The sequence below is a fragment of the Mastigoproctus giganteus genome, chromosome 10 (genome assembly GCF_048544385.1).
Source record: "Mastigoproctus giganteus isolate SK-2022 chromosome 10, ASM4854438v1, whole genome shotgun sequence".
Classification (NCBI taxonomy): domain Eukaryota; kingdom Metazoa; phylum Arthropoda; class Arachnida; order Uropygi; family Thelyphonidae; genus Mastigoproctus; species Mastigoproctus giganteus.
In genome coordinates, this window is record NC_143584.1 from 185,379,050 (window position 1) to 185,403,471 (window position 24,422).

A 24,422-nucleotide genomic window follows, 5' to 3' on the forward strand; every position below is an offset into this window, starting at 1 on the left:
TGTGCGCAGGGAGAAAAGCCTTAAGTATCACAATGACCATAGACACCACGCTCTGTTCCACAGGCATTCTGCCTTGGCACGTGTGGCCAAGATAGTACACCCCACTTCGAACTTCCCCTAACGTGATGGCAGCGGCTGAACCTCCTAACAAAGTAGCTAATGGGCATCCGACAAATGGTAAGCAGAGCCAAGTGGAAAATTTGTCTCAGTCGGCAGAAAAAAGCCTTGCAGAGAACACTCTCTTACATCCTCCGACAGATGGCAGCGCCACAGAACCTTCGAAATCCGAAACAACGACTCTACAAATTAGGGAGGACTTGGAGATGATAGAGAATGGTGTGTCCACGCCTAATGGTGCCTCCATAAGAAATAGTATCTCCTCCCAGGCCTTACGTATAGAGCAAATGGTTGCGGAAGAAGAACGCCGTAAGGAACCTTCCCTGTTCCGTCGGGTTGCGCACAGCATACAGGTATGCCATTTGGGACCGATTGATGACGTCTCTACGCGGTTGCTTAATCTAAATGTTTGCAATTGGCGTATGTACATTACTGAATTTTATTTCTGCAACTGAGGATTTATTTCAATATATACTTTTTAATAATTTTAATAATTTAGTATGCGAACTGCATGATGAGAACAAGCATCAGCCCGTAAAGAAGCTCACTTCTCTACGACTTGATTCTAATATGTGTGTGTTTTATTAATTGATTATGTCTAATATTTATTAAATTTTCAATAAAGACGAGTCAATGTTAAATTTACTTGATACGTTCCAGGCAAAACTCACCTTGGGTTTTGCCTGGAACGTACCCAAATTTATAACATTAAATGTATGGAAAACTACGTTCATCACTACTCTGAATTTTTGATCAACCATCCATCCTACTCTCGCCCTCCTGGATAGCACAGTTGGTAGAATCGCCGTCCTCCCTACACCGGTTAGAAAAGACTTGAGTTCGAGTCCCGTCGATAAGGTGAGGAATTTTTATGGGACTTTTTCACAACGTGGATTAGTTGATCACAGACGAGAGTAGCTTGGTTTTTCTCCCGAAAACTCAGGGTTTTCATCCAGCAAACAGGCAACTCGACTACAGGACACACGCAATTTACTAACAATTTATATGCGGGGCAATATGTTTTTAGTCGCTGATACTCCTAAACACTACAACACTCTACTCTCCCGACCTAGCAACAGCGGACTTCTTCCTCTTTCCCAAGGTAAAAACTACCCTCATCGGAAACACAGAGAGATTTCATGTTAAGGAGACATAAAGAAAAATGTAACAGCCGAACTGTATATCATATCTTTAGACGCCTTCGCTGACTCTTTTCAAATACATTTAGAACGGCGTAATAAGTCAGTTGGTGAGTACTTTGAATAAATGAAACCATTTTTGAGCTCTTTCACTTTGTGTTCTTTTTATTGTACCAGTCCGGGAACTTTATTTTCGCACCTCATATACAGACACCGGAAAAAATTAGTTGTCTGTGCAAATTTTTCATTTAATAATGCGTTATCCCTCCTTTAGTACGAATCACCTCATGAATTCTCGTTGGGAGGAATTCAACTAGTCCATTTATATAGTTCATATCAATATTAGGCCGTTCTGAAAACAATTAAGCCCGTAATTCATTCAGGTTTAATGAATGGTGTTGCTGCGTTTTCACTTTCCGTACAAGATACGTTCTCTATAGGATGTAAATCTAGTGACTCTGCTGGCCATTTTAAATGTCCTACCATTCCACTGTTCCTCGTGCAAGTTAAAAACAGTAGGGGCTCTGTGAACCGGACAGCTGTCATCTGGAACACTGAAGCATCGGAATCATGAGTGTCCTTCAAATGCCCAGAAAAAGGTACAACCAGTCTGCCAGCCTGATTCGTCGTGATTGGTATTTCAAGCAGAGGACCCACTTCATCATAATTAAAACATCCCCAAAGCATCACTGATCCACCACTATCTTGTACGACACTTTGCACACAATCCACATGAAATGCATCATTACTTCTTCTATGAACTTGGTCCCTCCCATCATTAGAGAAAAAATGGATTTGTCAGATCACATCACATCTTTCCAATAATCAACAGTCCAGTTTTTATGTCATTTAGTCCATCTCCGCGGGGGCTTTTTTTGTGTAGCTGTTAACATTGGTCTTTTTCGGGAGATTCTGCTCCAGACTTCGACGTTGTGCAATGCTCTTTGCGTGTTCTCTGAGAAATCGGCTGATGTAGTCCTTTGTTGACTATCTGCAGCAAATCTTGTCATGTTTTAAATTGTTTTTTATTTATTAGACACGATCACTTAGGAGGGACTTGCGACTAGAATTCTGCCACTGATTTCTGGCTCATTTCGACTCACGCCTTCCCATAAAAACTCATATTCCTGCTCTTTTGGAAACACCAGAAAATTCAGCTACTTCTTTAAAATGCTATTGCTCCTTTTGCTACTCACCAGCATTTTTTCTGTACCTTATATTTCGTGGTGGAACTACTTGCTTTTTCCATCATATCACGTATACCTATAAATGGAGAAAACGAGTTAACCTTATACTCTAATTTCAAACAAGCATAGAAGATACACATGTTTAATGTATGATATGCTATAAATACCACAAGTGGCTGTCTTTTTGTCCTGTCTATATGACGGAAACACCTGTGTTTCTTTTGTTTGTTGTAGGGTTTTGGCGCATCAGCGATTACTGCCATATTGCACCATATACAAATTGCGTGTATTCTGTTGCCGATTTTCTGTTTTCTGGACGAAAAATCCAAGTTTTCGGGGAAAAAACCATACTACCCTAGCTTCAGACCGATTAAACTTAGCTACGTTGTGAAAGAGACCCATAAAAATTCCTCACATTACCGACAACATTCAAACTCAAGTCTTTTCCACCGGTGTGGGAAGACGCCGATTCAATCAACTGTGCTACTCACGAGGGCGAAAACACGTGTGATAAGAATTACAGGTATGCACTAATAAGGTGCTAGGTGCTAATAAAACAGCTTATATTGTACGTGGAACAGATTAAAATAAATCTCGAACTTCTTAAAAGGAACATTGGACGATTCTTCATGGAGGAACGTTTCAAGTTCCGTGATTGAGAAAGTGGAGAAAATCTGCTTCTCGCTCTACCCTTTAATTATGCCCACAGTAGCTCCATAACGTTTAAATCTGCTAATTTTACAGGCCATGTTCAGCCTCACTTTCATGCTCCTCAAAGCAAGAGTGAATACATCTGGCTTTGTGTATTGTAACATTATCATCTTGAAATATGGCATCATTTGTGGGAAACCATGTTTGCACCGTGGGATGAACCCAGTCACTTAGAATTTCAAGGCAATCAGTGGCAGTAATTAACCGTTCAGGGTGATAATAGGACTTAAAGAATACCAAGCCATTGCTGCCCAAGCCATTGTTACTCCTCCCCCATTTTTGGCAGTTGGCACAAGGCAATCAGAATGATGCGCTTCCTTTGGCATTAGCCAGACGTCACCTCTCCTTGATGTTGGTAAAAGTATGACGAATCTGTCTGAAAATATGACGTTTCCATTCATCAAGTGTCCAGTTTTTGTGCTCCTTACACCACTACATCCTCTTTCTATCATTACCATTCGTGACGAGTGGCTGGGCAATAGCATTCTGCCATAAATTTCAGCTTTATGAAGTTCTCGCCAAATTTTTGTGCTAAAAACTGGATTGTTGAGACTTACATAAAGTTCTGCAATTATTTTAGAAGCAGTAGTTTTAAGTTTTCAGATTACAATCTTTTCAGAGTTCGGCAGTCTCTTTCAGTCAGCCTCGATTTTCTGCCACAGTTTCGTCCTATTAGATTTTATTTTGCCATAGTTGGTGAATGTAGACATCACTTTCGACACAATTGCTCTGGATATATTAAACAATACCTCTGTTAAACGTACACCGATGATTTGACCTCTTTGGAATTCAGACAGATCGGTAATTTTTTCACTTTTTTTTTATATCACCTCTAAATAAACATCAGCTTTTATCGTCTTTCTTCTTTACAATACTACCTGCAAGAAAAAAAAACAAAAAAACACGTCACTGTATGTTCTTAAATACGTCATACAGCCATTACAAAACTATAACTTTCATTGCAGGTGTTTCCATTATTTTGTCCATTCATTGTATATTATATATATAATGCACTAACATGAATTTAATTAACCCATATATTAATATTAATTTATAGTAACAATAAATTAATATTACTCATTTGGATTCAGCTTGTTTTGTAATATGAGTAAATGTTTTTATTAAAGCAGTATTTTGTTTTTGTGTCTAAACTGTGTGTATTCTGCAGTCGATTTCCGTGTTTGCTGGACGATAAACCCGAACTCCTTGGAGATAAAATTGTGCAACTCTCATCTGAGAACGACTAACTCGGTTACGCTGAGAAAAAAGCCCATAAAAATTCCGGGTGTCATTAATTGGACTCGAACCCACTGTACGAAGGATGGTATTATTATATATACTGTCGGCGCCTCCGTAGCCAGGTGGGAAGGAGCAGCAGTGCATAGCACAGGCTTCTTGATTAGACCGGGGTTCGAGCCCGTCGCCACCAAATACGGAGGATGTGGAAAGGTCAGGGAATGACCACCGCATATCCCGGAGCAATATGGCCTTAGTTGCTAATGCTCCTAAAAACCAAATAACTAACTAACTAATATATACTGTGCTACCCGTGAGGGGAGTTGGTGGCGGTATAATGGTGCAGGGAATGTTTTTTTGGTGCACATTAAACCCCTTGAGAAAGATTTGGATGGCACATGCTATTTCTAAATTATTTCCCAACAGGTATATCTCTTCATGGCTGCAGTTAGGTTATGTTATGTGAGTGTTAAGCGTCAAAGTAACTAGGGATATGAATCGTCAGGATATATTTTGTCTGTAGCAGTACATATTCTTCCACCTGCTGTTTGTTGGTTGAAAAATTCGAGTTTCCAGGATTTAAATTCAAGCAACCCTTGCCTGAGCCCGACTAATTTAGCGATATTCTGAAAAAAAAAAAAAAAAAAAAACTCATAAAAATTCCACAAATCACTGACAAGATTCAAACCCATGCCTTTTTCACGTAATGTCGGGGGCGTTAAAGTGTAAAGTGTGTTTGGGGTCAAACGGCACCAGGGGTTTCCCCCATCTCCGCGTAGTTTACATTGTCGTGTGATACAGTACGCTGTAAAGGCCAGAGATTTAAAAGTGTATGGATATTGTACATGATTAGTGTTGTGTACCGTTGTTCTTCTGGCCATTTAGCCGCCAGGCCTCTGCTGAGGCCAGACGTTGCCCACACTTTGCCCCGTGGAGGCAGACCAGGTACACCAATATTTTAAATAAGTACTCTGGCAGGTCCTGCCACCTAGTTTCCTGAGATTTCAGTGGCTAGGATCTAAAAAAAAAATAAATAAATAAAATAAAATAAAATTTAAAAAAATAATAAATAAATAAATAAAAAATAAAAATAACTAAGTAAAAAAAAAAAAAATTTGAGAGGTTATCGCGTGGTGGTTGTGCTAGAATTGTGAGGCCGAAAATTGTGGGCGAATCAAATTTGGCTGTAATTAAGTTTGGATGTGTGGGGCTTTCGCTTGCGTGCAGGTAGAGTGGGAGAGAGACTGAAGGCTGGGGGGGGGGGGCGACAGACAGAAGAATGGAGTCGATAGGGAGGGTGACTCCAAGATTTGGTGGGGCATGCCCATGCCCCACCAGAAGGGAAAGTGTGGGTGGCAAGGAGGGAAGGAGACAGAGGGACCATCACCTCCCCCCCCCGGCCAGGGAAAGGGAAGAAAAGTGGACCAGGCAAGGGCGCCAGGTCAGATCGCCAATAAGGCTAGTGTGGAGAGAGGCTCTGCAGTTTCTTCAGTCGGTGGAATGTCATTTTTGGGACATTGTCCCATCCGAGGTTTACAAAGTCCAGTTTATTTTGTAGCCATTCATTGGTTAAGATCCCATCCGAGGTTATTTAGTCCAGTCAGCTTGGATGTGCATTTGCGATTTCATTTTGTTCCTTCTGTTATGAAGTCGGATCCCTGCGGGTTTGATTTGTTCTTGTGGTCCTTAGTGGTGTCGAATTGTTTTTCAGATTATGGGCAGCTTTGATGGGTACTTGCATTCTCTTCATTGCAGTGGTTGCGGCTGGGGGAAGGTCCGTCTTCTGCTGAAGAGGCCCTGAGCGAATTTTGTTAGCACTTTGTAGCTGTCTTCTTCTTCTAGGATGAGGTGTTCCTGGTTTTGCAGTGTGAATCGAATTTCAGTGATGAGGCGGCAGCGTAGATCTTGATACAGGTGACAGTGATACATGAGGTGTTCCCATGTTTCTGTTTGGCCACAGTGGCAGAGAGGAGTGTCACTGAGTCGGAAGCCTGACAACTAGTGTCTGAATGCACCGTGTCCGGTGAGTAGGTATGTGACCAGGAGTCCTGGAGACAGCCAGTGGGGATATTTTGGATATACCGTCTGAATTGTCGGCACGAATTTCCGGGTGATTTCACCTTTGATTGAATTTTCCCAGCGGGTTTGCCAGGTCTGTTGGAGATGCAGTGTGAGTCGCTTCTTTTCCATTTTAGGGTCATTGGCTAAGTCAGTCGTGTAGTTCAGGCAGGTGGACGTTTTTCCTTTGCTGAGGTGGTGTAGGATTCCGCGACGAACGATCTCCAGGTCCAGGGGAGGGCACCCATAAGGACCTGCAGCGCGTGAGTACTGCAGGCTCCAGAGCCTGGGTATATCGTTAGCAGGGTATATCTTTGTATCGTCTCGAGTTTTCTCCTGTTGACCGCGGTGGTCGCTTTGTGGTACCAGACTCCGGAGGCATATGAAATGGCTGGCAGGAATACTGTCGTATAGAAGAGGGCGAGGGTCCTTTTCCTCAAGCCCCAGTCCTTACGGGTGACTCTTGCAAAGAGTGCAGAATAGTTTCTGATTTTATTCCTGATGTATGTCAGATGTGGTGTGAAGGATAGATTCCTATCGAGCATGACTCCCAAATGTTTTAATTCCGTTGCGAGTTTGACGGTTTTCCCCTGGACTTTGATTTGGGGAGGCCTCCTAATATCTAGGTTCCCCCTGAGTAGGACTGAACATGTCTTGGTTGGAGAAATTGTGAGTTTGTTGTTGTCAGCCCAGTCTTGCAGGATAGTGACTGCTCTATTTGCGGAGTTCTCTAATTGTGCTCTGGAGTCCTCAGCAAGCATCAGAATAAGATCGTCTGCATAAGCCTGGGATGTGACGTTTCCAAGGTTGAGATTTAGGAAGCCGTCTAGGACGACATTCCAAAGAAGAGGGCAAAGAACGGAACCCTGTGGGCATCCTCTGTGTATCAACCGTGATACGGAGCAATACGGAGTAGTGACTGTGACTGATCTGTCTGAGAGGTATGTACTGATGCATTTGTATAGATTTGCTGGCAGGTTAGCCTCCCGGAGCCTGCCGAGGACACTTGGCCACCAGAGAGTGTCAAACGGCCCAGCAAAATCTATTGCGATGACGAGGAAGTACTTTCGGTTGGTTGTGGTTGCGGCGTTAACAATATTTTCCAATGCATCTACGGTGGAGTGTCCTTTTCTGAACCCGAACTGATTTCGGGATTGAAGGCCTGCGTTTGAGTAGTGAGTTTCTATCCGATTTCGTAGAAGGTGTTCCATCAGTTTGCTCAGTACAGACAGTAAGGCTATGGGTCTGTAGGACCCTGGGAGATCCTGCTGCTTTGTTGGATTTTTGAGGATGAGCCGAAGCGTTGCCGTTTTCCAGGTGTGTGGGAAATAGCCTTCTTTTAGGCACTGGTTAAATAAATTTAGTATTTTTTCTGGGATAGTCTCAACTGCCTTTTTTACGATTTCTGGCTCTAATAAGTCTGCGCCTGGTGATTTCCTGTTTCTTAGTTTGGTGGCTGCAATGTCCAGTTCGATCCTAGTAAAGGGCTCCTCCTCTTCGATTGTTGTGTAGGTACTATTTCTTAGGCAGAGCGATGTTTGTTCTGGGGTGGTTGGATCCAGGTGTTTCTGGAACATGGCATCTAGGATATTATTGATGGATTCCTGTCACGTTTTGGTGTACTCCCCTTGTGGCTTCTTGGTTGTGGGGATGACTTCGCCTCTGGGGAGTTTATTTGTGGTCACTCTGTAGACCACTCCCCAGGGGTTGTCGTTTCCAACTGTGGATACTAGGTGCTCCCAGGAGCGTTGTTTTCGTTCACGGATCTTTGCTATATATTGATTCCTGGCCGTTCGGTACTGTTGTCGTGGTGCTTCCACCTCTACTGCAGGCCAGCTACGCCTGGCACGTTGAAAATTTTTTCGGCAGGTGTTTACCACACGTCTGAGTTGTTGTAATTCTGGGGACCACCAGGGAACAGCTCCCGGAGTAGGTTTTTTCCGCTTTATGGAATTGTTTGCTGCATCTGTGATAAGCTTGACAATTTTAGCTTGGTGTCTATCTGGGTCTAGTCCTTCTGTGTCAAGTGCTTGAGCAGCTGTACGTAATGACTCCTGGAAGAGAGGCCAGTCTGCCTTCTCAACAGCATATCTGTGTTGCATTTGTCTATGTACCATTTGTCTATTTAGTTTCCGGTTTAGTTGAAAGGTAATTGTTCGGTGATCAGATGAGGTCCAGTCTTCTCTGACAGTCCAGAATGCAATGTGGTCCGCTAGAGATCTGGTAGCCAAAGTAACATCAATCGTGGCCTCCCACATCGTGTTTGAAAATGTTGGTAGGTTGTTTGGTTTGTTAAGGATCATATAGCAACTGTTTGCCAGATACTCCTCCAGGTGTTGTCCATTTACCGCGCCACGTCGCTCCGGGGTTTCCCTAAACCACGCCGGCGAACGGCAGTTTGCATCAGCGGCCACTACGATTTTAGCGTTCGGGAATTCCTCCAGAACATTTTGCAGGTAAGTTATAGCTGGGAGGATATCTTCTCCTGGCCGACAGTAAAGCGATACTGCATAAAATTCGCCCAGTGCAGTGATGACGTGGGCACATACAGCCCATGAGAGACAGTAATTTGTGATTTTGGTGACTGTGTAGTCTGGATTTCTGATTAGAATGGCGACCCATGGCGTTTCATCATCAGTTTGCACGATTTTATACTTCAGGGGATATCCCTTGACCTTCTTACTGTGCGTATATGGTTCCTGGATGAGCAAGATATCCAGGTTTTCCTAGTTTGCTGTCCTGGTCAGCTGCGCGGCAACTGCCTTGGACCTCTGGGCGTTTAATTGGGCAAATAGTACCCTGTTGTTATTATATGGTCTAAGATGTGTACCCATAATCGAGTCTCAATTGGTATGTACTCCTTGCTTTTTGGTATATAGGGCACTTATTGTCCCTGATAGAGTGATCCGCCTGCAGCTTTTGTGACTTGCAGTTTGCACACATAGGTGGTTTGTCCTTTTTTGGGCATGATTTAAATTCGTGGCCTCGTTCAGCGCAATGGCCACATGTAGGCTGGGTTTGGGCACAGGTATGTGTTGTGTGCCCAAAGCGGCCACATCTAAAGCATTTGGGTACAGACACATGCTCCCTGTAGCGGTGGCTGCCCCAGTTTATAAATACTCTGTTTTGCTGGCTGATGGTTTTCCACGCAGCTGGCGATAGTTCCACGACCCAATTTGTAACCATGCCTGATCTGGATCTCGTTTGATGTTTTGGTGTTATTAGGCTTGTGGGTTCCATGTCTGGGTGATCTCGCTAGAGGTTTCTTGTATAGAGTTCATCCTGCAACATTTCTGGGGTCAGATCCTTGTCGGTGTCGTAGATTACAATACTCGGTCCTCTTCTTTTTGGTGGCGCTGCTTCCAGGCCAAGGGTTTGAATCTTTGGATTTGTAATTATCTTTTTAGCATCCTCTGCTGTCTGTGTCTCAATTATCACACCTATGTTACGCGTTTTGCGGACTGACTTTATTTTAGTCGTTTTTAGATCGCCTGCGAGGTTTGTAATGACAGTGTTTTTTATCTCTTCGCTTGTGGGATGTTCCTCTGTGGAGGTTGGTCGGAGGATGACCAAATGTGGTGTTGGCAGGAGAGTCTTTCGTTTGGGTATGTTTTCTGCGGTTAACACTTACGGTTCTTGTGTTTTGATCCTCAGCACGTCGGAGTAGGACGGGGCGCGCTGTGGAATTTCTTTAGCCCTTCCTTCCTGATAGACTTCCAGTTTGGCGTTTGCGATTTCATACTTTGATTGAGTGTCAAGAAGTATGGTCTCTAGTTTGCTCCATATGGTGGCTATGTCGGCCCGAAGCACTGTTGTTATTCTATTTGTTTGTTCTTTAAAGAGTGTTTCGAGTGCCGTTCGGAGCACAAGTATTTGTTGGAGAACAGGGCCCTCAGGGATGTTAGGGTCCAGGACATGTTTGTCCTGTTTTTTACTATCACCTGCCAGGTCTATCTGTGGTATTGCAGGATCTTGTTGCTCTTTTTGCTCTGTCTGGCTACGCGTTTCCCTCTTGTTCTTGCGTTTTGGTGCTGGGGTGGCCCTCACCTTGTCTGGGCTTTCCTGCAAGTCCACACTGGCTGGGTCGATTCCCGGTCCCATTTGGGCATCTGCAGGCGTTTTTTTCCATTTTTCCTTCTATAGTTCTCGGGTTTTACGGATAATCGGAAAAACTTCGAATAGCGGGTACTGGGTCAGCAGTTAGAAAGGACTGCCAAGTTGATGATGAATGGAAGTTGCCACAAGTCCGTAGCTATAATTGTAGCTGAGTTACAGCTGGCAGCAGATTTGGGCTATCCCCCACTGATACAGATGTGGGGGGGGACAGTCAAATTAAGAGATGTTCCCAGAGCGGAGCAGATTTCTGTGGGGGTATTTCAGGGAGCTGGAGGCGTTAGTGACACTTATATTTGCATAACTTAAATACTTTACAATTTGAAAACAAAAACCATGTAGAGTCTATGGTAGAGTCTATGGGGGGGGGAGTCACTAAATACATGTTTTTAAGTTCAATTTACACAATTGAGGGCACAGTTTGTTGGAACGGTCTTCCAGCTCGGGTTTACACTGGTGGGGCACCCTTCCCAGTCAATTGCAGCGTACTAGCGTGGCCACCGCGTTATATCGGCGCCTTTCTATAGCCTTGCTGCCAGCCACATGGTGACCAATGTCGGGGGCGGTAAAGTGTGTGTGTGTGTTTGGGGTCAAACGGCACCAGGGGTTTCCCCCATCTCCGCGTAGTTTACATTGTCGTGTGATACAGTACACTGTAAAGGCCAGAGATTTAAAAGTGTATGGATATTGTAGATGAGTAGTGTTGTGTACCGTTGTTCTTCTGGCCATTTAGCCGCCAAGCTTCTGCTGAGGCCAGACGTTGCATATAACCAATGTCTACCCGCCGGAGCAAAGCTGCAGTGTATCTGTGTGCGAATGGGTTCTCTTCCAACAGGATAATGTTATACGCCACCGTGTGGTGGAGTCTGTTCGTAGATTTCAATACACTTGAGCACTTACGGGACGAATGGAATGAACTCTGCGGAGCTGCGAGTCGCAACCATTCAATTTGCAACAACTGTAGGAAGCAACTGAGTCAACACTGATCAGCATCCCTGTGGCACATTTTCCACACCTTGTTCAGTGTGGAAAATGTGTTTACGGATGTGCTATCGCTACGCCATTTGAATCGCTCATAAACTTAATTGCATAACTCTGTAATTTCATATCGAAATTTGTTCAATCTCTGTGTATTACTGACACATTACGAATGTCTCCCTGATGCTTTATGATAATCTAAAAAAGGTTTTGATTTATTTACATTTTCGAGTTTTTACTTTAACTTTTAAGCACCAGCATATTTTTATTTAAAAGTAAATTAGCCTTCGACTTATGAATAATAACTCTAAACATAATTTAATTATTTATAGATCACAATCATTTTAAACGTCACATTTCAAAACAAGTTGTTCCTGTCAAAAGCAACAAACATATCGAAACCAAAGGGTGTCTTTGGTATAACTTCGTGAAAAGAAACTGCACCATCTTCTATCGATTTTGCTTATAAGAGCATTAAAAAATTCAAATGACGACCATAGCTATGTTTGTGGTGAATACTAAATCTAGTAATACGTAAAAGCAATATTAAATTTCTCCGGGGATTTTTTGGTGCATTGATTGCTTTGGCCATAATGTGGTAGCTCACGTGGTTTTCGCACGGTGCATGTCAATATTAGTGTGTATTAAAAATCTAATTTGCACACTGTGCAAAAGGACCAAAAACCTATAAACTAACATTAACATTTAAATTGTTAAAGTAATATTAACAGGCACATCAAATTAAAGGTAACATGAAATGCTAACTATATCTATTAATTATCTACAGTATGCCTTATTTAGGTGCTAACACACAGATTTTTTTTTTTTTTTAAATTCATGCAGTATCTACGCTGGCCGAGAGGAAGGTCAAGGTCACGTGATCTGGAAAGAGCGGACTCGTTCCTACAGAAGTTTTCTAGCGGCCCAGTTGGGGATGGCGGTCAGCCCGAACCTGAATACAGATGCTGTGAATGGTATGATTTTACACTTATCATCGTTAGTGAACGGAATTAGGCACAGATTTTATCCTAATCTTTCGACTTTTTTGCTTCTAACAGAGCCTCTAAAAATAGATACTACCAAAGGCTTGACATCAATTTTGGGTTATAAGAATTGATAACCCAAAATAATACACGTACATATGCTTATCTCAGGCAATAGGAAAATCAATGCATAATTTGTACATACGAGAACTCGCTTTAAAACTTCTACTCTACCTGTTTATGTGCAGTTACTGAGATGTTTCATTTAATTTGAAGTTTTAGTTTGTAAATGTCGTTCATAAATTTTCTTCTCTATTTTTTTTTCCCAATCTCACGATTTATTAAATTTTATCCCAGGTATCACTCCACATTCGTTGTAAATCCCGCAAAGGATTTCTATTATAGATGGTTATCTGTGATCAGTGCTGCGCTGGTGTACAACTTCGTGATGATAATTGGGCGCAGTGTATTTTGGGAACTGCAAAACCTCAGCCCAATGACGTGGTACTGCCTGGATTATATCTGTGATGTTATCTACATAATTGATATGATCATCCATGCCAGAACTGGTAAGAGAAATTATTTCTGTTACATACTGACATTATTATTTTAATTATTTCAAAATATGATCATTTTTATACATAACTTCATTCGGTATTTTAACAGGGAGCAGTAAAATGCCATCTCTAATATTTTAAATATTTCAGATACTGTATTAAATATTGAAGAATACAATAAACAATAAAATGAAGAATATTAAATATTTTAAATTTAATATTCTTCTGATTTTCCGATAGAGGGCACCACTATAAAATTAAATATATAGTACTTTTTAATATATGCTTTTGATACGTAGTAGCAACTTCACTATCCACCAGATGACAATAATGGCAGTACTAGTACATAAAAAAACATATTTTTAACTTTAATACAAAAGTACAATAGGCCTATATATAGGATAAGTCAAAGTAACTTCATAAGTTTGTAAATGTGTTCACCACAGTGAGCAAGTATATGACAACATACACCGATGCACAAACAAAAAGAGTACAATGCATTTTTGAAATGAATTCCACGATGCAAGTTATGCGTAAATTTTGTACAAAGTTAAGCAAAACTTCACTACGCAGGCATTCAATCTACGATTGGCATAAGGACATTCGGTGCACTACAGTAAGAAGTCCAGTAGGCCAATTGCAAGTGAGGAAACCGTTGAGAAGGTGAAAGGTTTCATCCCACACTACATAAAAAAAAATCAAAGTATCGGGCCAGCCAGCATAGAACTTGGTGTATCCCAAAAATCAGTGTGGAGACTCCGGAAATGTCTTGAAACGTTTGTGTTTAGCGAAGAGTGCACGTTCCACATCACAGGCAAGGCAAGGCAAGGCAAGACACACACACACACACACACACACACTGTGAGAGCTTTTTGGAACACATACGAGGCGGTCCCAAAGTTAACATTTCTACTACAGTTTACAGAAACGGCCCTGTTCTTCTTCCCAGAAATAACAATCACTGGTCCCGCGTGTTGAAACATACGTGTATGTAAAGTGCCAAAGCAACGAAGGCTATGAGGCGTCAATATATTATGTCTGTAATTTTTATTATTATTATCAGTTTATCTAACACCCCTGTACAGACATTATCTAGGAGGGTGGCTAATACAAACAAATTAGACGGAATTTCATTATCTAGGAGGGTGGCATCCTACAACAAATTAGATGGAAACATTGAAAATCAGAAAATACATAAGAATAAATAAATCAATGAATACATAAGAATAAATAAACCAACAGTCACTTGACACAAAAATCGTTCAACACAGATGATTAAGAGTCCATAGGCACAAATTCCACAGAAATGTACACTTCTCTTCATTAAATTTGCAGTGTAGTCCACTGCTATAAGCTTCCTGTAGGCTTTGTCATAGCAGTATCTGTTCAGGTCGATTTTGAAGTCTCTAAAGAGCTCCAGAGTATTGGCAGGAAACATCCGCCTTAATCCCTCTGTGTGATGTAGAGCGCTTCGGAGACTATGAGGGTAGTAAAGCTGGGTCCCAGGGCGTGGCCTGACCACAGGATTATCAATTTGTGGGGCATCTAAACTCCCAGTCAGAAGTTGTGCAAGAGTGCTGATGTTACGCATGGTGACCATCTGTATCCATGGAGCTACGTTTAAGTTTGTATACAGTATGGATTTTTAAATTGTAAAGGGCTTCCCGGAAATCCTATTCAGCCACCGGAGCACCTAGTATTCCACGCTGAGAAACTTCCTAGTATATGTACTTGGGGCAGAGGACCAAATAATTGAGGCATAGAGGGAAACAGGAACAATATATCTTTGGATGTATTGGGTCACTAGTTGTTGATTCCGAATCCCAGGTATCTCCTGTCTTACAGCCCAAATGGCAGCGAGAGTTTTTGTTCTGGTGTTTTGAAAGTGCCTTTTGAAGGTAAGGCCCTCATCCCACGTCAATCCAGGGTCAGTGTAGGCGCTGACTTCCTTAATCTGTGATCCATTCATAGATAACTCAATTCTATTCTTATTTGTTATTGTCAGTTGTGCTGACTTGTCAGAGTTTAGCCATAAACTTATTTTACCTAAGTATAAATGCAGTTTATGAAGCTGAATTTTGTGTATTCAGAGCCGAACCTACACCTTTGGAGGCACCAGTCGCAAAATCACTTTGGGACCCTTGAAGTTAAGGTATTTTAGATTCAAAATAAAATCAAGTATAAGAAAAACTTTTTAATATCAGAATTGATAACCCAAATTAATACATGTACACATGCTTATCTCAGATAATACGAGAATATAACATCTGGTATATTCACAAAAGTAAAAAACCACAGATAAAAAAAATAATCAATAATTTAACACAATAATAAATAACATTCGAATATAAAATATGGTAAATTTGCACATAAGAATCGATTATATAAACAATAAGTAATATAATTAGACCAGAAAGAAAATCTGGTATTAATCACACGTAATAAATAATAATCACAAATAAGGTATTATTGCTTATCAATACTATAAATATAACTAAAAACATTTTTTTCTGGCCTTTGTCTTTGCGAATACGTCAATTATTGTATATCATAATTTATCAAGTTCGTTGATTCTATTTCCATAAAAAACAAGGACAAATCGGCCATTTTATTTTGTATTAAATTATTCCTTAAATAATTCTTAATCTTTTTCAATACCAAATATAACTGTTCTCCATTTGTTACGAGGCATGGTTAAAAACGTTTTAAGAATAGTTTCAACGTTAAGGAAAGTAGCTCTCATACCATCATTTATATTATACATATCTTTCATATTTAAAATATTTTCTTCATTGGAATATTTTAAAAGTCGTATAACTTCATCTTTAAATTTATCGGCATCAATATTATTTTTGTAAACTTTTATTAATTTTTCAATATGCAAATATTAATTCATTTTCATTCATTTCATTTAAAAATATATACATATTTAGTATTTCACAAGTATACTTCTGTACCATGAATAATTTCAGTAATAAATTTAACACAAATAATACTTGCAGTATTTAGGCCATAAACATTTCTTTTCCACCTAATGTAACTCCATGATATGTTGCATCATCATACATAATTTTACGTTTTTTATTCTCTTTTTTTTCATCTTTGTATTATATCTCCTCCGTTAAAAATTTAGCTTCTACAGTTTCACAACCATTTCTTAAAAATAAATCCATTCAATGATTTTAAAAGATTAATGCCTTCTAATACATCTATTTTAGAGTCCTGAAGAGATTTGCATGTTGTGCTTAATACTGTAATATTCTGTCCTACATTATTGTCAATAATGCAGTTTTGTATTTGTCAAAATTTTTTGCCAATTCGAAATTTCTATTCAGGAAATACACTGCCGACAAAATTAACAGAACACATAGAAAACGTGGTGTAACGGGTGCAGCTTGCAATGAAGCGGGGGAAAATTTGGTACGGTGGTATACCAAAGAATAACGATGAAGTGAGACGACAGCGAGAAACTTCGGACGGATATCAGGGACAGTTTAGGGATTATATAAGAATTACTAAACAGGTCACATTATAGAAGTCGAGTCGATACATGATACACGAAAATATGATCGCATAACATCAGTACAGCGCATGATCCCCCTCCAACGGCTAAACAGGCCTAACAGCGGTGAACTATGTTCGATACAAGGGTGTCTACAAGATCGTGTGGCAATAAATCCCATTCTTCCACCAGCGCAGACCTTTGCTCACCAAGTGATCAAGGAGTTGGCTGTCGGCGTGCAATGCGATTCCCAAGGGCGTTCGATCGGATTTAAGCCAAGTGATCGTGCTGGCTTCGGTAATCGTTGGATATCTTCAGTTGCGTACAAAGGTTTTGTGTACTATATTCGTAAAGAATATCCTCTAACCTTTTCCGATTTGACCTATGATCCCACTGCCGATCCAAAGAATGAAAGAGCGAAATATTGGACTGAGCTGCATAAAAGATGGCAAATGAGATGGAATTCCTCGACCAAAGGAGCAGTGACCAGATGTTTTATACCTGATGTTAAATTCACTACTTCCAAAAGTAATTAGTTTTGGTTCTACCCAAGCCTTGTTACATCTTACATTCTAACCGGTCACGGTTCTTTGAACGCTCGTCTTCTTCAATTCAATCTATCCACGACAGATACCTGTTTCTGCGGCGCCTCTGAAGACTGGAGTCATGTCTTATTCTTCTGCCCAGTTTACCAAGATTTAAGACAAACATTATCTAGTACAGTGCATAATTTCTCTTCTGGAAATGAAAGATATCTTATTTCAAATCAAAATGCCTTCTCAGCTCTTCTACAGGAATTTGCCACACAGGTTTTCAACAGACGATGTGCAGTGCTGAGCTGACTTACTCAAAAAGCTACTTTTTTTTTAATAATAATTATTATTTTAACATTTTATCTAATTAATTTATTATTATTATCTTTTATTTATTATTTTTTCTTTATTTTATTTTATTACATTTTATTTTTTTATTTTATTTTTTTAAACGTAATAACATTTTGTCCATTAATTTTTTTTTTTTTTTTGCTAGCCCCTTAGGGGGAAGGAAATGCTGGTCTTCAGTTTATTAGAGACGGAATTTTAAACTGCCTTCCTGGTAGCAAAGCGGCCAGAAACAGCTAAACAACACAACAACAACAACACACACACACTACGCAAACAACACTACACTCATTTCTGGTCATTGTATAGAGTCTTGTATATCATCACAGAGAACCATGGCGGAGATAAACTACCGTTTAGGGGCCGCCTTGCGTAAGACACAACACATGTCCATGTCCACATCTTCAGTTTCAAGATATTCCTCCACCACATGAGCTCTACGTGCAGTGGAGTTGTCGTGCACGAAAAAGAAAATCTGGGTCAACCATACCTCTAAAAAGTCGCACATAGGGTTCGAGGATCTGTTCTCGGTACCCCTATCAAAAAAAAAAAAAAAAAAAAAAAAAAAAAAGCAGCGCGTGTTCCCTGTACGCACGAAAGATGCTTTATTTTATGTGAAAACATCTATGGCGGCACTAAAGTAAAACCGTTTAAATTTTTGAACGGTTTGATCGAAACTTACTTACTTACGCTACTTACTTTTTATGTTGATCAAAATCTTGAGAAGCAGATTTTATTAAAGTCTGCATTTTATTCTTGCATAATATTACTACCCGCTGCTTATTCTACCGAATCAACGTTAGTGACTGGGTTGACGTCATTTAGGAAGTGACGCCATTTCCATATGTTAGTATGAACTTACTCTGCCGAATCAACATTAATGAGTGAGTTAGCATCATTTAGGAAGTCATGTCGTTTGCGCATTTTAAAATCTAACAATCATCTAATAGGAAGTGACGTCAATTGCGTCATTTCCGTTACCGTAAGAAAATTTCGTTAACAATCGATTTTACTCTAGTGCCGCCATAGATATTTTCACATCAAAACATGAAGAGAGGTGCAGCCGTTGATTATCGTTCCGCCCCACACAAGAACACCGCCTCCACCGTAAGTGTCCCTTTCTCTGTTTCAGGGATGGTACCGCATTCCTCGTTGTCTTCAGACGAAATAACGTCTAGAATCTCTTTGTAGGCTAAAACGGTCATCGAGAATAGAACTGTACCCCATTTGTCAGGGCTCCAAGTCACATGTTCATGGTACCAGTTTCGACGAACTCTGCGGTGGTTTGGGGTTAATGGGATAGAGACCACTGGCCTGGCTTCCTTGCGTAGAGTTCACTTGAATTGAACCTTCTTAACACAGTCCGCTTCACATGAAACTGTGGCCGCAGCAATCTCAAGACAGTTGATGACAGGGCATCGTAAGGTTCCGTCTTGCTGTTAGAGCCAGACAGCGGTCCGTTCTGGTTGACGTAGCCTTCGGGCAACCTTGGCCAGTTGTTCTTGTAATGGTTCCCCTCTCATGAAACTCTCTACAGTGCCGAAACGACACTGCGTAACATATTAAGCCAACGTGTCATCTCCGCTTGCGACTGTCCGGCTTCAAGTTGTCCAACGGCCCGCCATCTCAAAGAATTATCTAAAACCATTCTCCCCAGGCAATGAGTCCTCTCTCTTGGACTCCAAAGAAAAATTTCATCTTCTGCAAGATATTGCACATAAAGCCTTTGCCAGACGTGGACAAATCATCAGTAGTGCCCCAATTTCAGGAACTACTCCTATTCCAGCTCTACCTCCAGTCCAGACCAGCATCTCTATCATCGCCATCTCGTAATACCACCGCCATCGTCACTACCACCATTTTTTTTCTTAGCTAATGTATCATCTTCGACTTGGACAGTTGGTTAACAAACGTGTATGACGCCGAGTACATCACTGTCTTCTTGACTTCTATTTCCTGCTAACCTCAGGCTGGTCCTGAGGCGGGGTCTGCATCCTTACACTGGTGCAGGATGATTTTTTATTATTTTATTATTATTTATTTTTCCCCCATTTTATTAACTTATTTTTATCTTTATTTTTGCTGAATTTTATTTTTATTTATTTATTTTTTTACTTATTTTTATCTTTAATTTTTTTGATTATTTTATTAATATTATTTATTTTTTTTTAATTTATTGTTAAAATTAAATTTATTTGCTCATACTTTGAATGATTTCGACATTCAGTACGTGACACTCGAGGTTTGCTGCGGTTCGCGCCGATTTGTGGCCCGCCTCCTAGCGGCATAGACAGGTATCAGGACTCACCACCCTGGTGCTTGTTGCTTCCTGATAGCAAAGCGGTCAGAAACAACATAACAAACACATACATGACACAAGCATAGCATTACACACATTTCTGGCCTTTCTGCAGAGTTTTTGTAATATCACAGTGTACCAGGGCGGAGTTGAACTAGCGTTTGGGAGCCACCTTACATAAGACACTATACATGTCTAAACGACGATGCCTTGCCATCCTGAGTACTGGAGATGTGGCCGTCCCACTGAGCAAGCCAAAAAACGGGAATGAAGTGATGTTGTCGCAATCCGTATTTTTATAGGCATGAATAATTTGGGGCCCTGTAAGGTAGCAGCTCGATTTCTATTGGAGACTCGGAATTTGCATTTTAGGATGCCTAATATATAAAACATTTGCCTTCGGCGACACTATTCACAATAAAATATTCACGAAAAACATTTTTCTCTGTTATTTTGTCAAGCAGTGTAGGTTTTTGACTTTCGCAGACAGAAAATTTTTAATTATAGCTTGCTGAATATATTTTATATCCTCTTTTTAATGCCAGCATAGTCTGCATGCAATAGTTATTCATGTTATTCCGTTTAATTTTAAAATGTAACTGAATTTTCTCCTAAATAGTGATCTAATATACTCCATCGTCGTGTAGAAGCAGAAAAAAAAAAAAAAAAAAAAAAAAAAAAAGGGAAAACTATATAAAAGAAAATAATGCACTGCTTCAGGACTAACACATGGTACGTAATTTGCTGTAGAACTGTGTTGTTTCAATCTGGCGTATAATCCTGAATACTTCCATACCATGTTGGAAGCATTGTGGAAGCTTTACTCTAATTTAATTTGTTTAAATTACGTATTCTTTTAATTGTTCTGCATTGTGCTGTTATACTGGTAGGAAACCATAAAATCTTTAATTAATTCTTTTAAAAATTTTAAATTTCCTAATTTTAAAAATTAATTGATATTTTCGTGACTAATATCGCGAATTGAGTCAACTACTAGTGAATAATAAATTGCTTCTTTTACTTCTGATTTCTTTTGTTTTATTCGCTATTAAATTTATAAATTCATCACAAGTTTAAGAAATATAATACCAGTTCCACAATTAGCATACATTTCTAAACGATTCATTAATTCGTCAAACTGACTAAGATATTCCAAGCAGGTTAATTGCAACTATGTTTAGAATGTATATTTACCATTGCTACCTCTAAATGCTAAATAAAGCAGTTTATCAGTAGCATTAATTCTTTTCAAAACATCTCACCAGTAATTTTCTTCGCATTGAATTTGTTTCATTAATTCCGTATCACGTCTTAAATTGAAAACAATTTCCTATATATATATACATAGGTTTGTTATCATTTTAAGTTTGTTAATTAAATTTCGATTAAATCCAGTTTTCATTATCCAGTTTTCCCGAGTTTTAATAAATTTTACAACCACTGTTGCTCTTTTAGGTAGAACTACGAGTATACCGCGTTTATTCTCTAATCGTTTATTATTTTCGCACATAGAATAATAAAGTTTCGAATGATTCATTACAATTTAAGTTTCTATGGGGATAAACTGAGTTTCTGCGTTGAATATGTGTGAAATAACTAACAGAACTGATAAAAGTTGCACAATCAAATTTAAGTTGTAGCTTTGTCTGCTAATTTTATGAAAACCATCCAGCAAGCCAATCCACTCTGAATTAATTGAATGAATACGGGAAACCGGAAGTTGCAATTATGAGAAACCAGTAGTTGTCTGGTTTTTCGACAAAGGTTATCTGGCAATATTACTTTTTTGGGGGGGGGGGATTTCTAAAGTTCGGAAAAACAGTAAATCGAACACAGAATAATACATAATTTAAAGCCACGATTTACTGTCGCTTTATGGCTTTAGCTGTTTCTGTGCAAATTCAAAACAAACCAACCATTTATTATAATACTGTATTTCAGGTAGTTTTGGTCAAAATTTGATTTGAAAAGCACATCTAGAGGGCTTTTCTGTAGGGACGATAGTTTCTTCCACTGTGAAAACAGCTTTTCTTTTGCAGCAAGCACGAAATATATTCACCCAAACTTTGAGGATTATTCGTTGGTGGGAAAGAATGACTGGAGTGACTGAATATTTCATTCGTATTAGTTATACGACGGAAGGCAGCACTAATCAAGTATCTTGGATTGAAATGTAGCTTCCTCTTTTAGGTGAAATGGCATAAATTTCAACACTTTTCCGTTTAACAGTTACCTTCACTTAACTGCAGTGCTATTAATCCTTTTTTAAGCTAAATCGAGAGAGAGAGAGAGAGAGAGAGAGAGAGAGAGAGAGAGAGAGAGAATGTGCTAATTTTATCCAAACAAATTTAAACTTAGCAAAATTAAAAATTTGATAATGTAGTTAAATTTTGGTAGTAGTGCGCATGTCTTTAACCAACATTAATTAAGCTTTAAAAATGCACCACCGCATTGTACAACTCGAAAATCGCAAATTAACAGTCTCTATTCAACCAATCTACGCTTTCAATGTCATTATTTTGTCGCGGACACAAGCCATTCAATCAAGAAACGAATAAACTTACCTCAATAGTATTGTATCGAGTAATGTAAGAACGAGCAGCTACTGACAAGCAATTTTACGATTGAAAATACAATATTGACAGCTTTAAACAAATAACTTGAAGGGGGAAAATTATCTATGCCTTTATCTGAAATTACAATGTTAACTAAGTAATCTTTTCGAAATTAATTGAATGACACCTTACCTTTTCTCATTGACACGAAAATACCTTTCATTACATTTATATTCGATGTTGACTCGTATTTTAACCCTAAATAGTTCTTGGCACGTAATTTAGTACTTCTTATACACAACGATTACAAACAAGTATCAGTAACTAATAACTGGTTTTTAACTGATTATAATTCATTCTGTTCACAATAATAACCCTACGGGAATAACAGCAACAGATCTAAAGCTTTTTAGTCCAAACAAGTAACACTCAACATAAATCTGCCATTCGACATGTTCTGATTTCCGCTAGCTGGCGTTAATAAACTGAGTGAAATTTTTATTTTACAATCACAAATTATTAAAATTTTATTTGTTTATATTTAATTCTGAAGTACTGTGTTTAAATTAAATGTATACGTTTAAGATAAATTCAGTAGATAACTTTAATTATACTAGTACTGATTTATTCTTATTTCTAATTGCAGGTTTTTTAGAACATGGACTTCTAGTGAAGGATACTAATAAACTCCTTTTGAACTACGTGAAATCGTATCAGTTCAAGCTGGATATTCTTAGCCTATTACCAACAGATTGTCTCTACTTCGTGCTAGGGACATCCTGTCACCTTCAAGTGCCGTGTTTTGTCATAGTCCGGTTGAATCGCCTGATGCATTTCCACAGATTGCTGGAATTCTTTGATAGGACGGAAACGAGGACAAATTTTCCGTATGCCTTTCGAATAGCGAAACTGATCTTTATTATATTGGTGATAATCCACTGGGATGCCTGCTTCTATTTCTATGCCAGTTATGCCATCGGTTTTGGTTCGGACACTTGGGTTTATAACATGAGCACGCCTCGTTTTGCCTCCCTCACTCACCAATACATCTATTGTTTCTACTGGTCCACATTAACTTTAACAACCATTGGTGAGATGCCTTCTCCAGTGAGGGACGTTGAGTATATATTTGTTGTGGTGAACTTTCTCATTGGGGTGCTTATCTTTGCTACCATCGTGGGTAACGTGGGCAGTATGATTACTAATATGAACGCCAGAAGATCGGAATTTCAGAGAAGGATGGATGGTGTGAAACAATATCTGGAGTTCCGTAAAGTTACGAATGAACTGGAAGATAAAGTCATTAAGTGGTTCGACTACCTCTGGATGAATCGACAGTCTCTAGACGAAGATGATGTGACATCTGTGCTTCCAGATAAGCTTAAAGCTGAAATCGCCATCCATGTGCATTTAGACACTTTGAAAAGGGTTAAAATATTTCAGGATTGTGAACCAGGCTTACTTGTACAACTAGTGCTTAATCTTAAACTGCAAGTTTTTAGTCCTGGTGACTACGTGTGTAGAAAAGGTGATGTAGGAAAGGAAATGTACATAGTGAAGAGGGGTCGTCTTCAAGTGGTAGGGGAAGATGGCCATTTAGTCTTAGCAACCCTAAGTGAGGGGTGTGTGTTTGGAGAACTGAGCATCCTCAACATATCCGGGGTGAAGACAGGCAATAGGCGAACGGCAAACGTACGCAGTGTTGGATTTTCTGACCTCTTCTGTCTCTCCAAAGAAGACTTATGGAAAGTGCTTGCCGAATATCCAGAGGCGCAAACAATGCTGATTGAAAGAGGTCGGCAGTTTTTAATTAAAGATGGCCTTTTAGACGAAGAAGCTGCAAAGGCAGAAAAAAAGAAAGAAGAAACATTAAAAGATCAATGTGACCGTTTGTCCACATCCGTAGAAAACCTTCAGATGCGATTCTCACACCTCCTAGCGGAGTATGCAGTGGCTCAGAAAAAACTGAAACAACGCATCTCTAGGCTAGAAAAGCTTAGTGGTGAGGTGGTAGAAGAGGATGATGATGCAGATGAAGAGACTGGGTTATCCCCGTCCGCAATTTGTGATGAAAGCAGCGATGAAAGCCAATCAGAAGGCAGTTAG

General features: G+C 39.7%; 1 protein-coding gene across 1 annotated transcript; it reads left to right on the forward strand.

The window, feature by feature from the left end:
* The first annotated feature begins 323 nt into the window (after window positions 1-323).
* LOC150079626 (cyclic nucleotide-gated cation channel subunit A-like) lies at window positions 324-24,422 on the forward strand. Its single transcript, XM_090383144.1, has 4 exons — window positions 324-470; window positions 12,383-12,513; window positions 12,880-13,091; window positions 22,963-24,422. The coding sequence occupies exons 1-4, from the start codon at window positions 324-326 to the stop codon at window positions 24,420-24,422; spliced, it is 1,950 nt and encodes a 649-aa protein (XP_090239270.1).

Coding starts and splice junctions, on each gene's coding strand:
- LOC150079626 (XM_090383144.1), top strand. CDS start 324: ATGATAGAGAATGGTGTGTCCACGCCTAATGGTGCCTCCATAAGAAAT. Junction 471..12,382: donor GGGTTGCGCACAGCATACAG/GTATGCCATTTG, acceptor AAATTCATGCAG/TATCTACGCTGGCCGAGAGG. Junction 12,514..12,879: donor GAATACAGATGCTGTGAATG/GTATGATTTTAC, acceptor ATTTTATCCCAG/GTATCACTCCACATTCGTTG.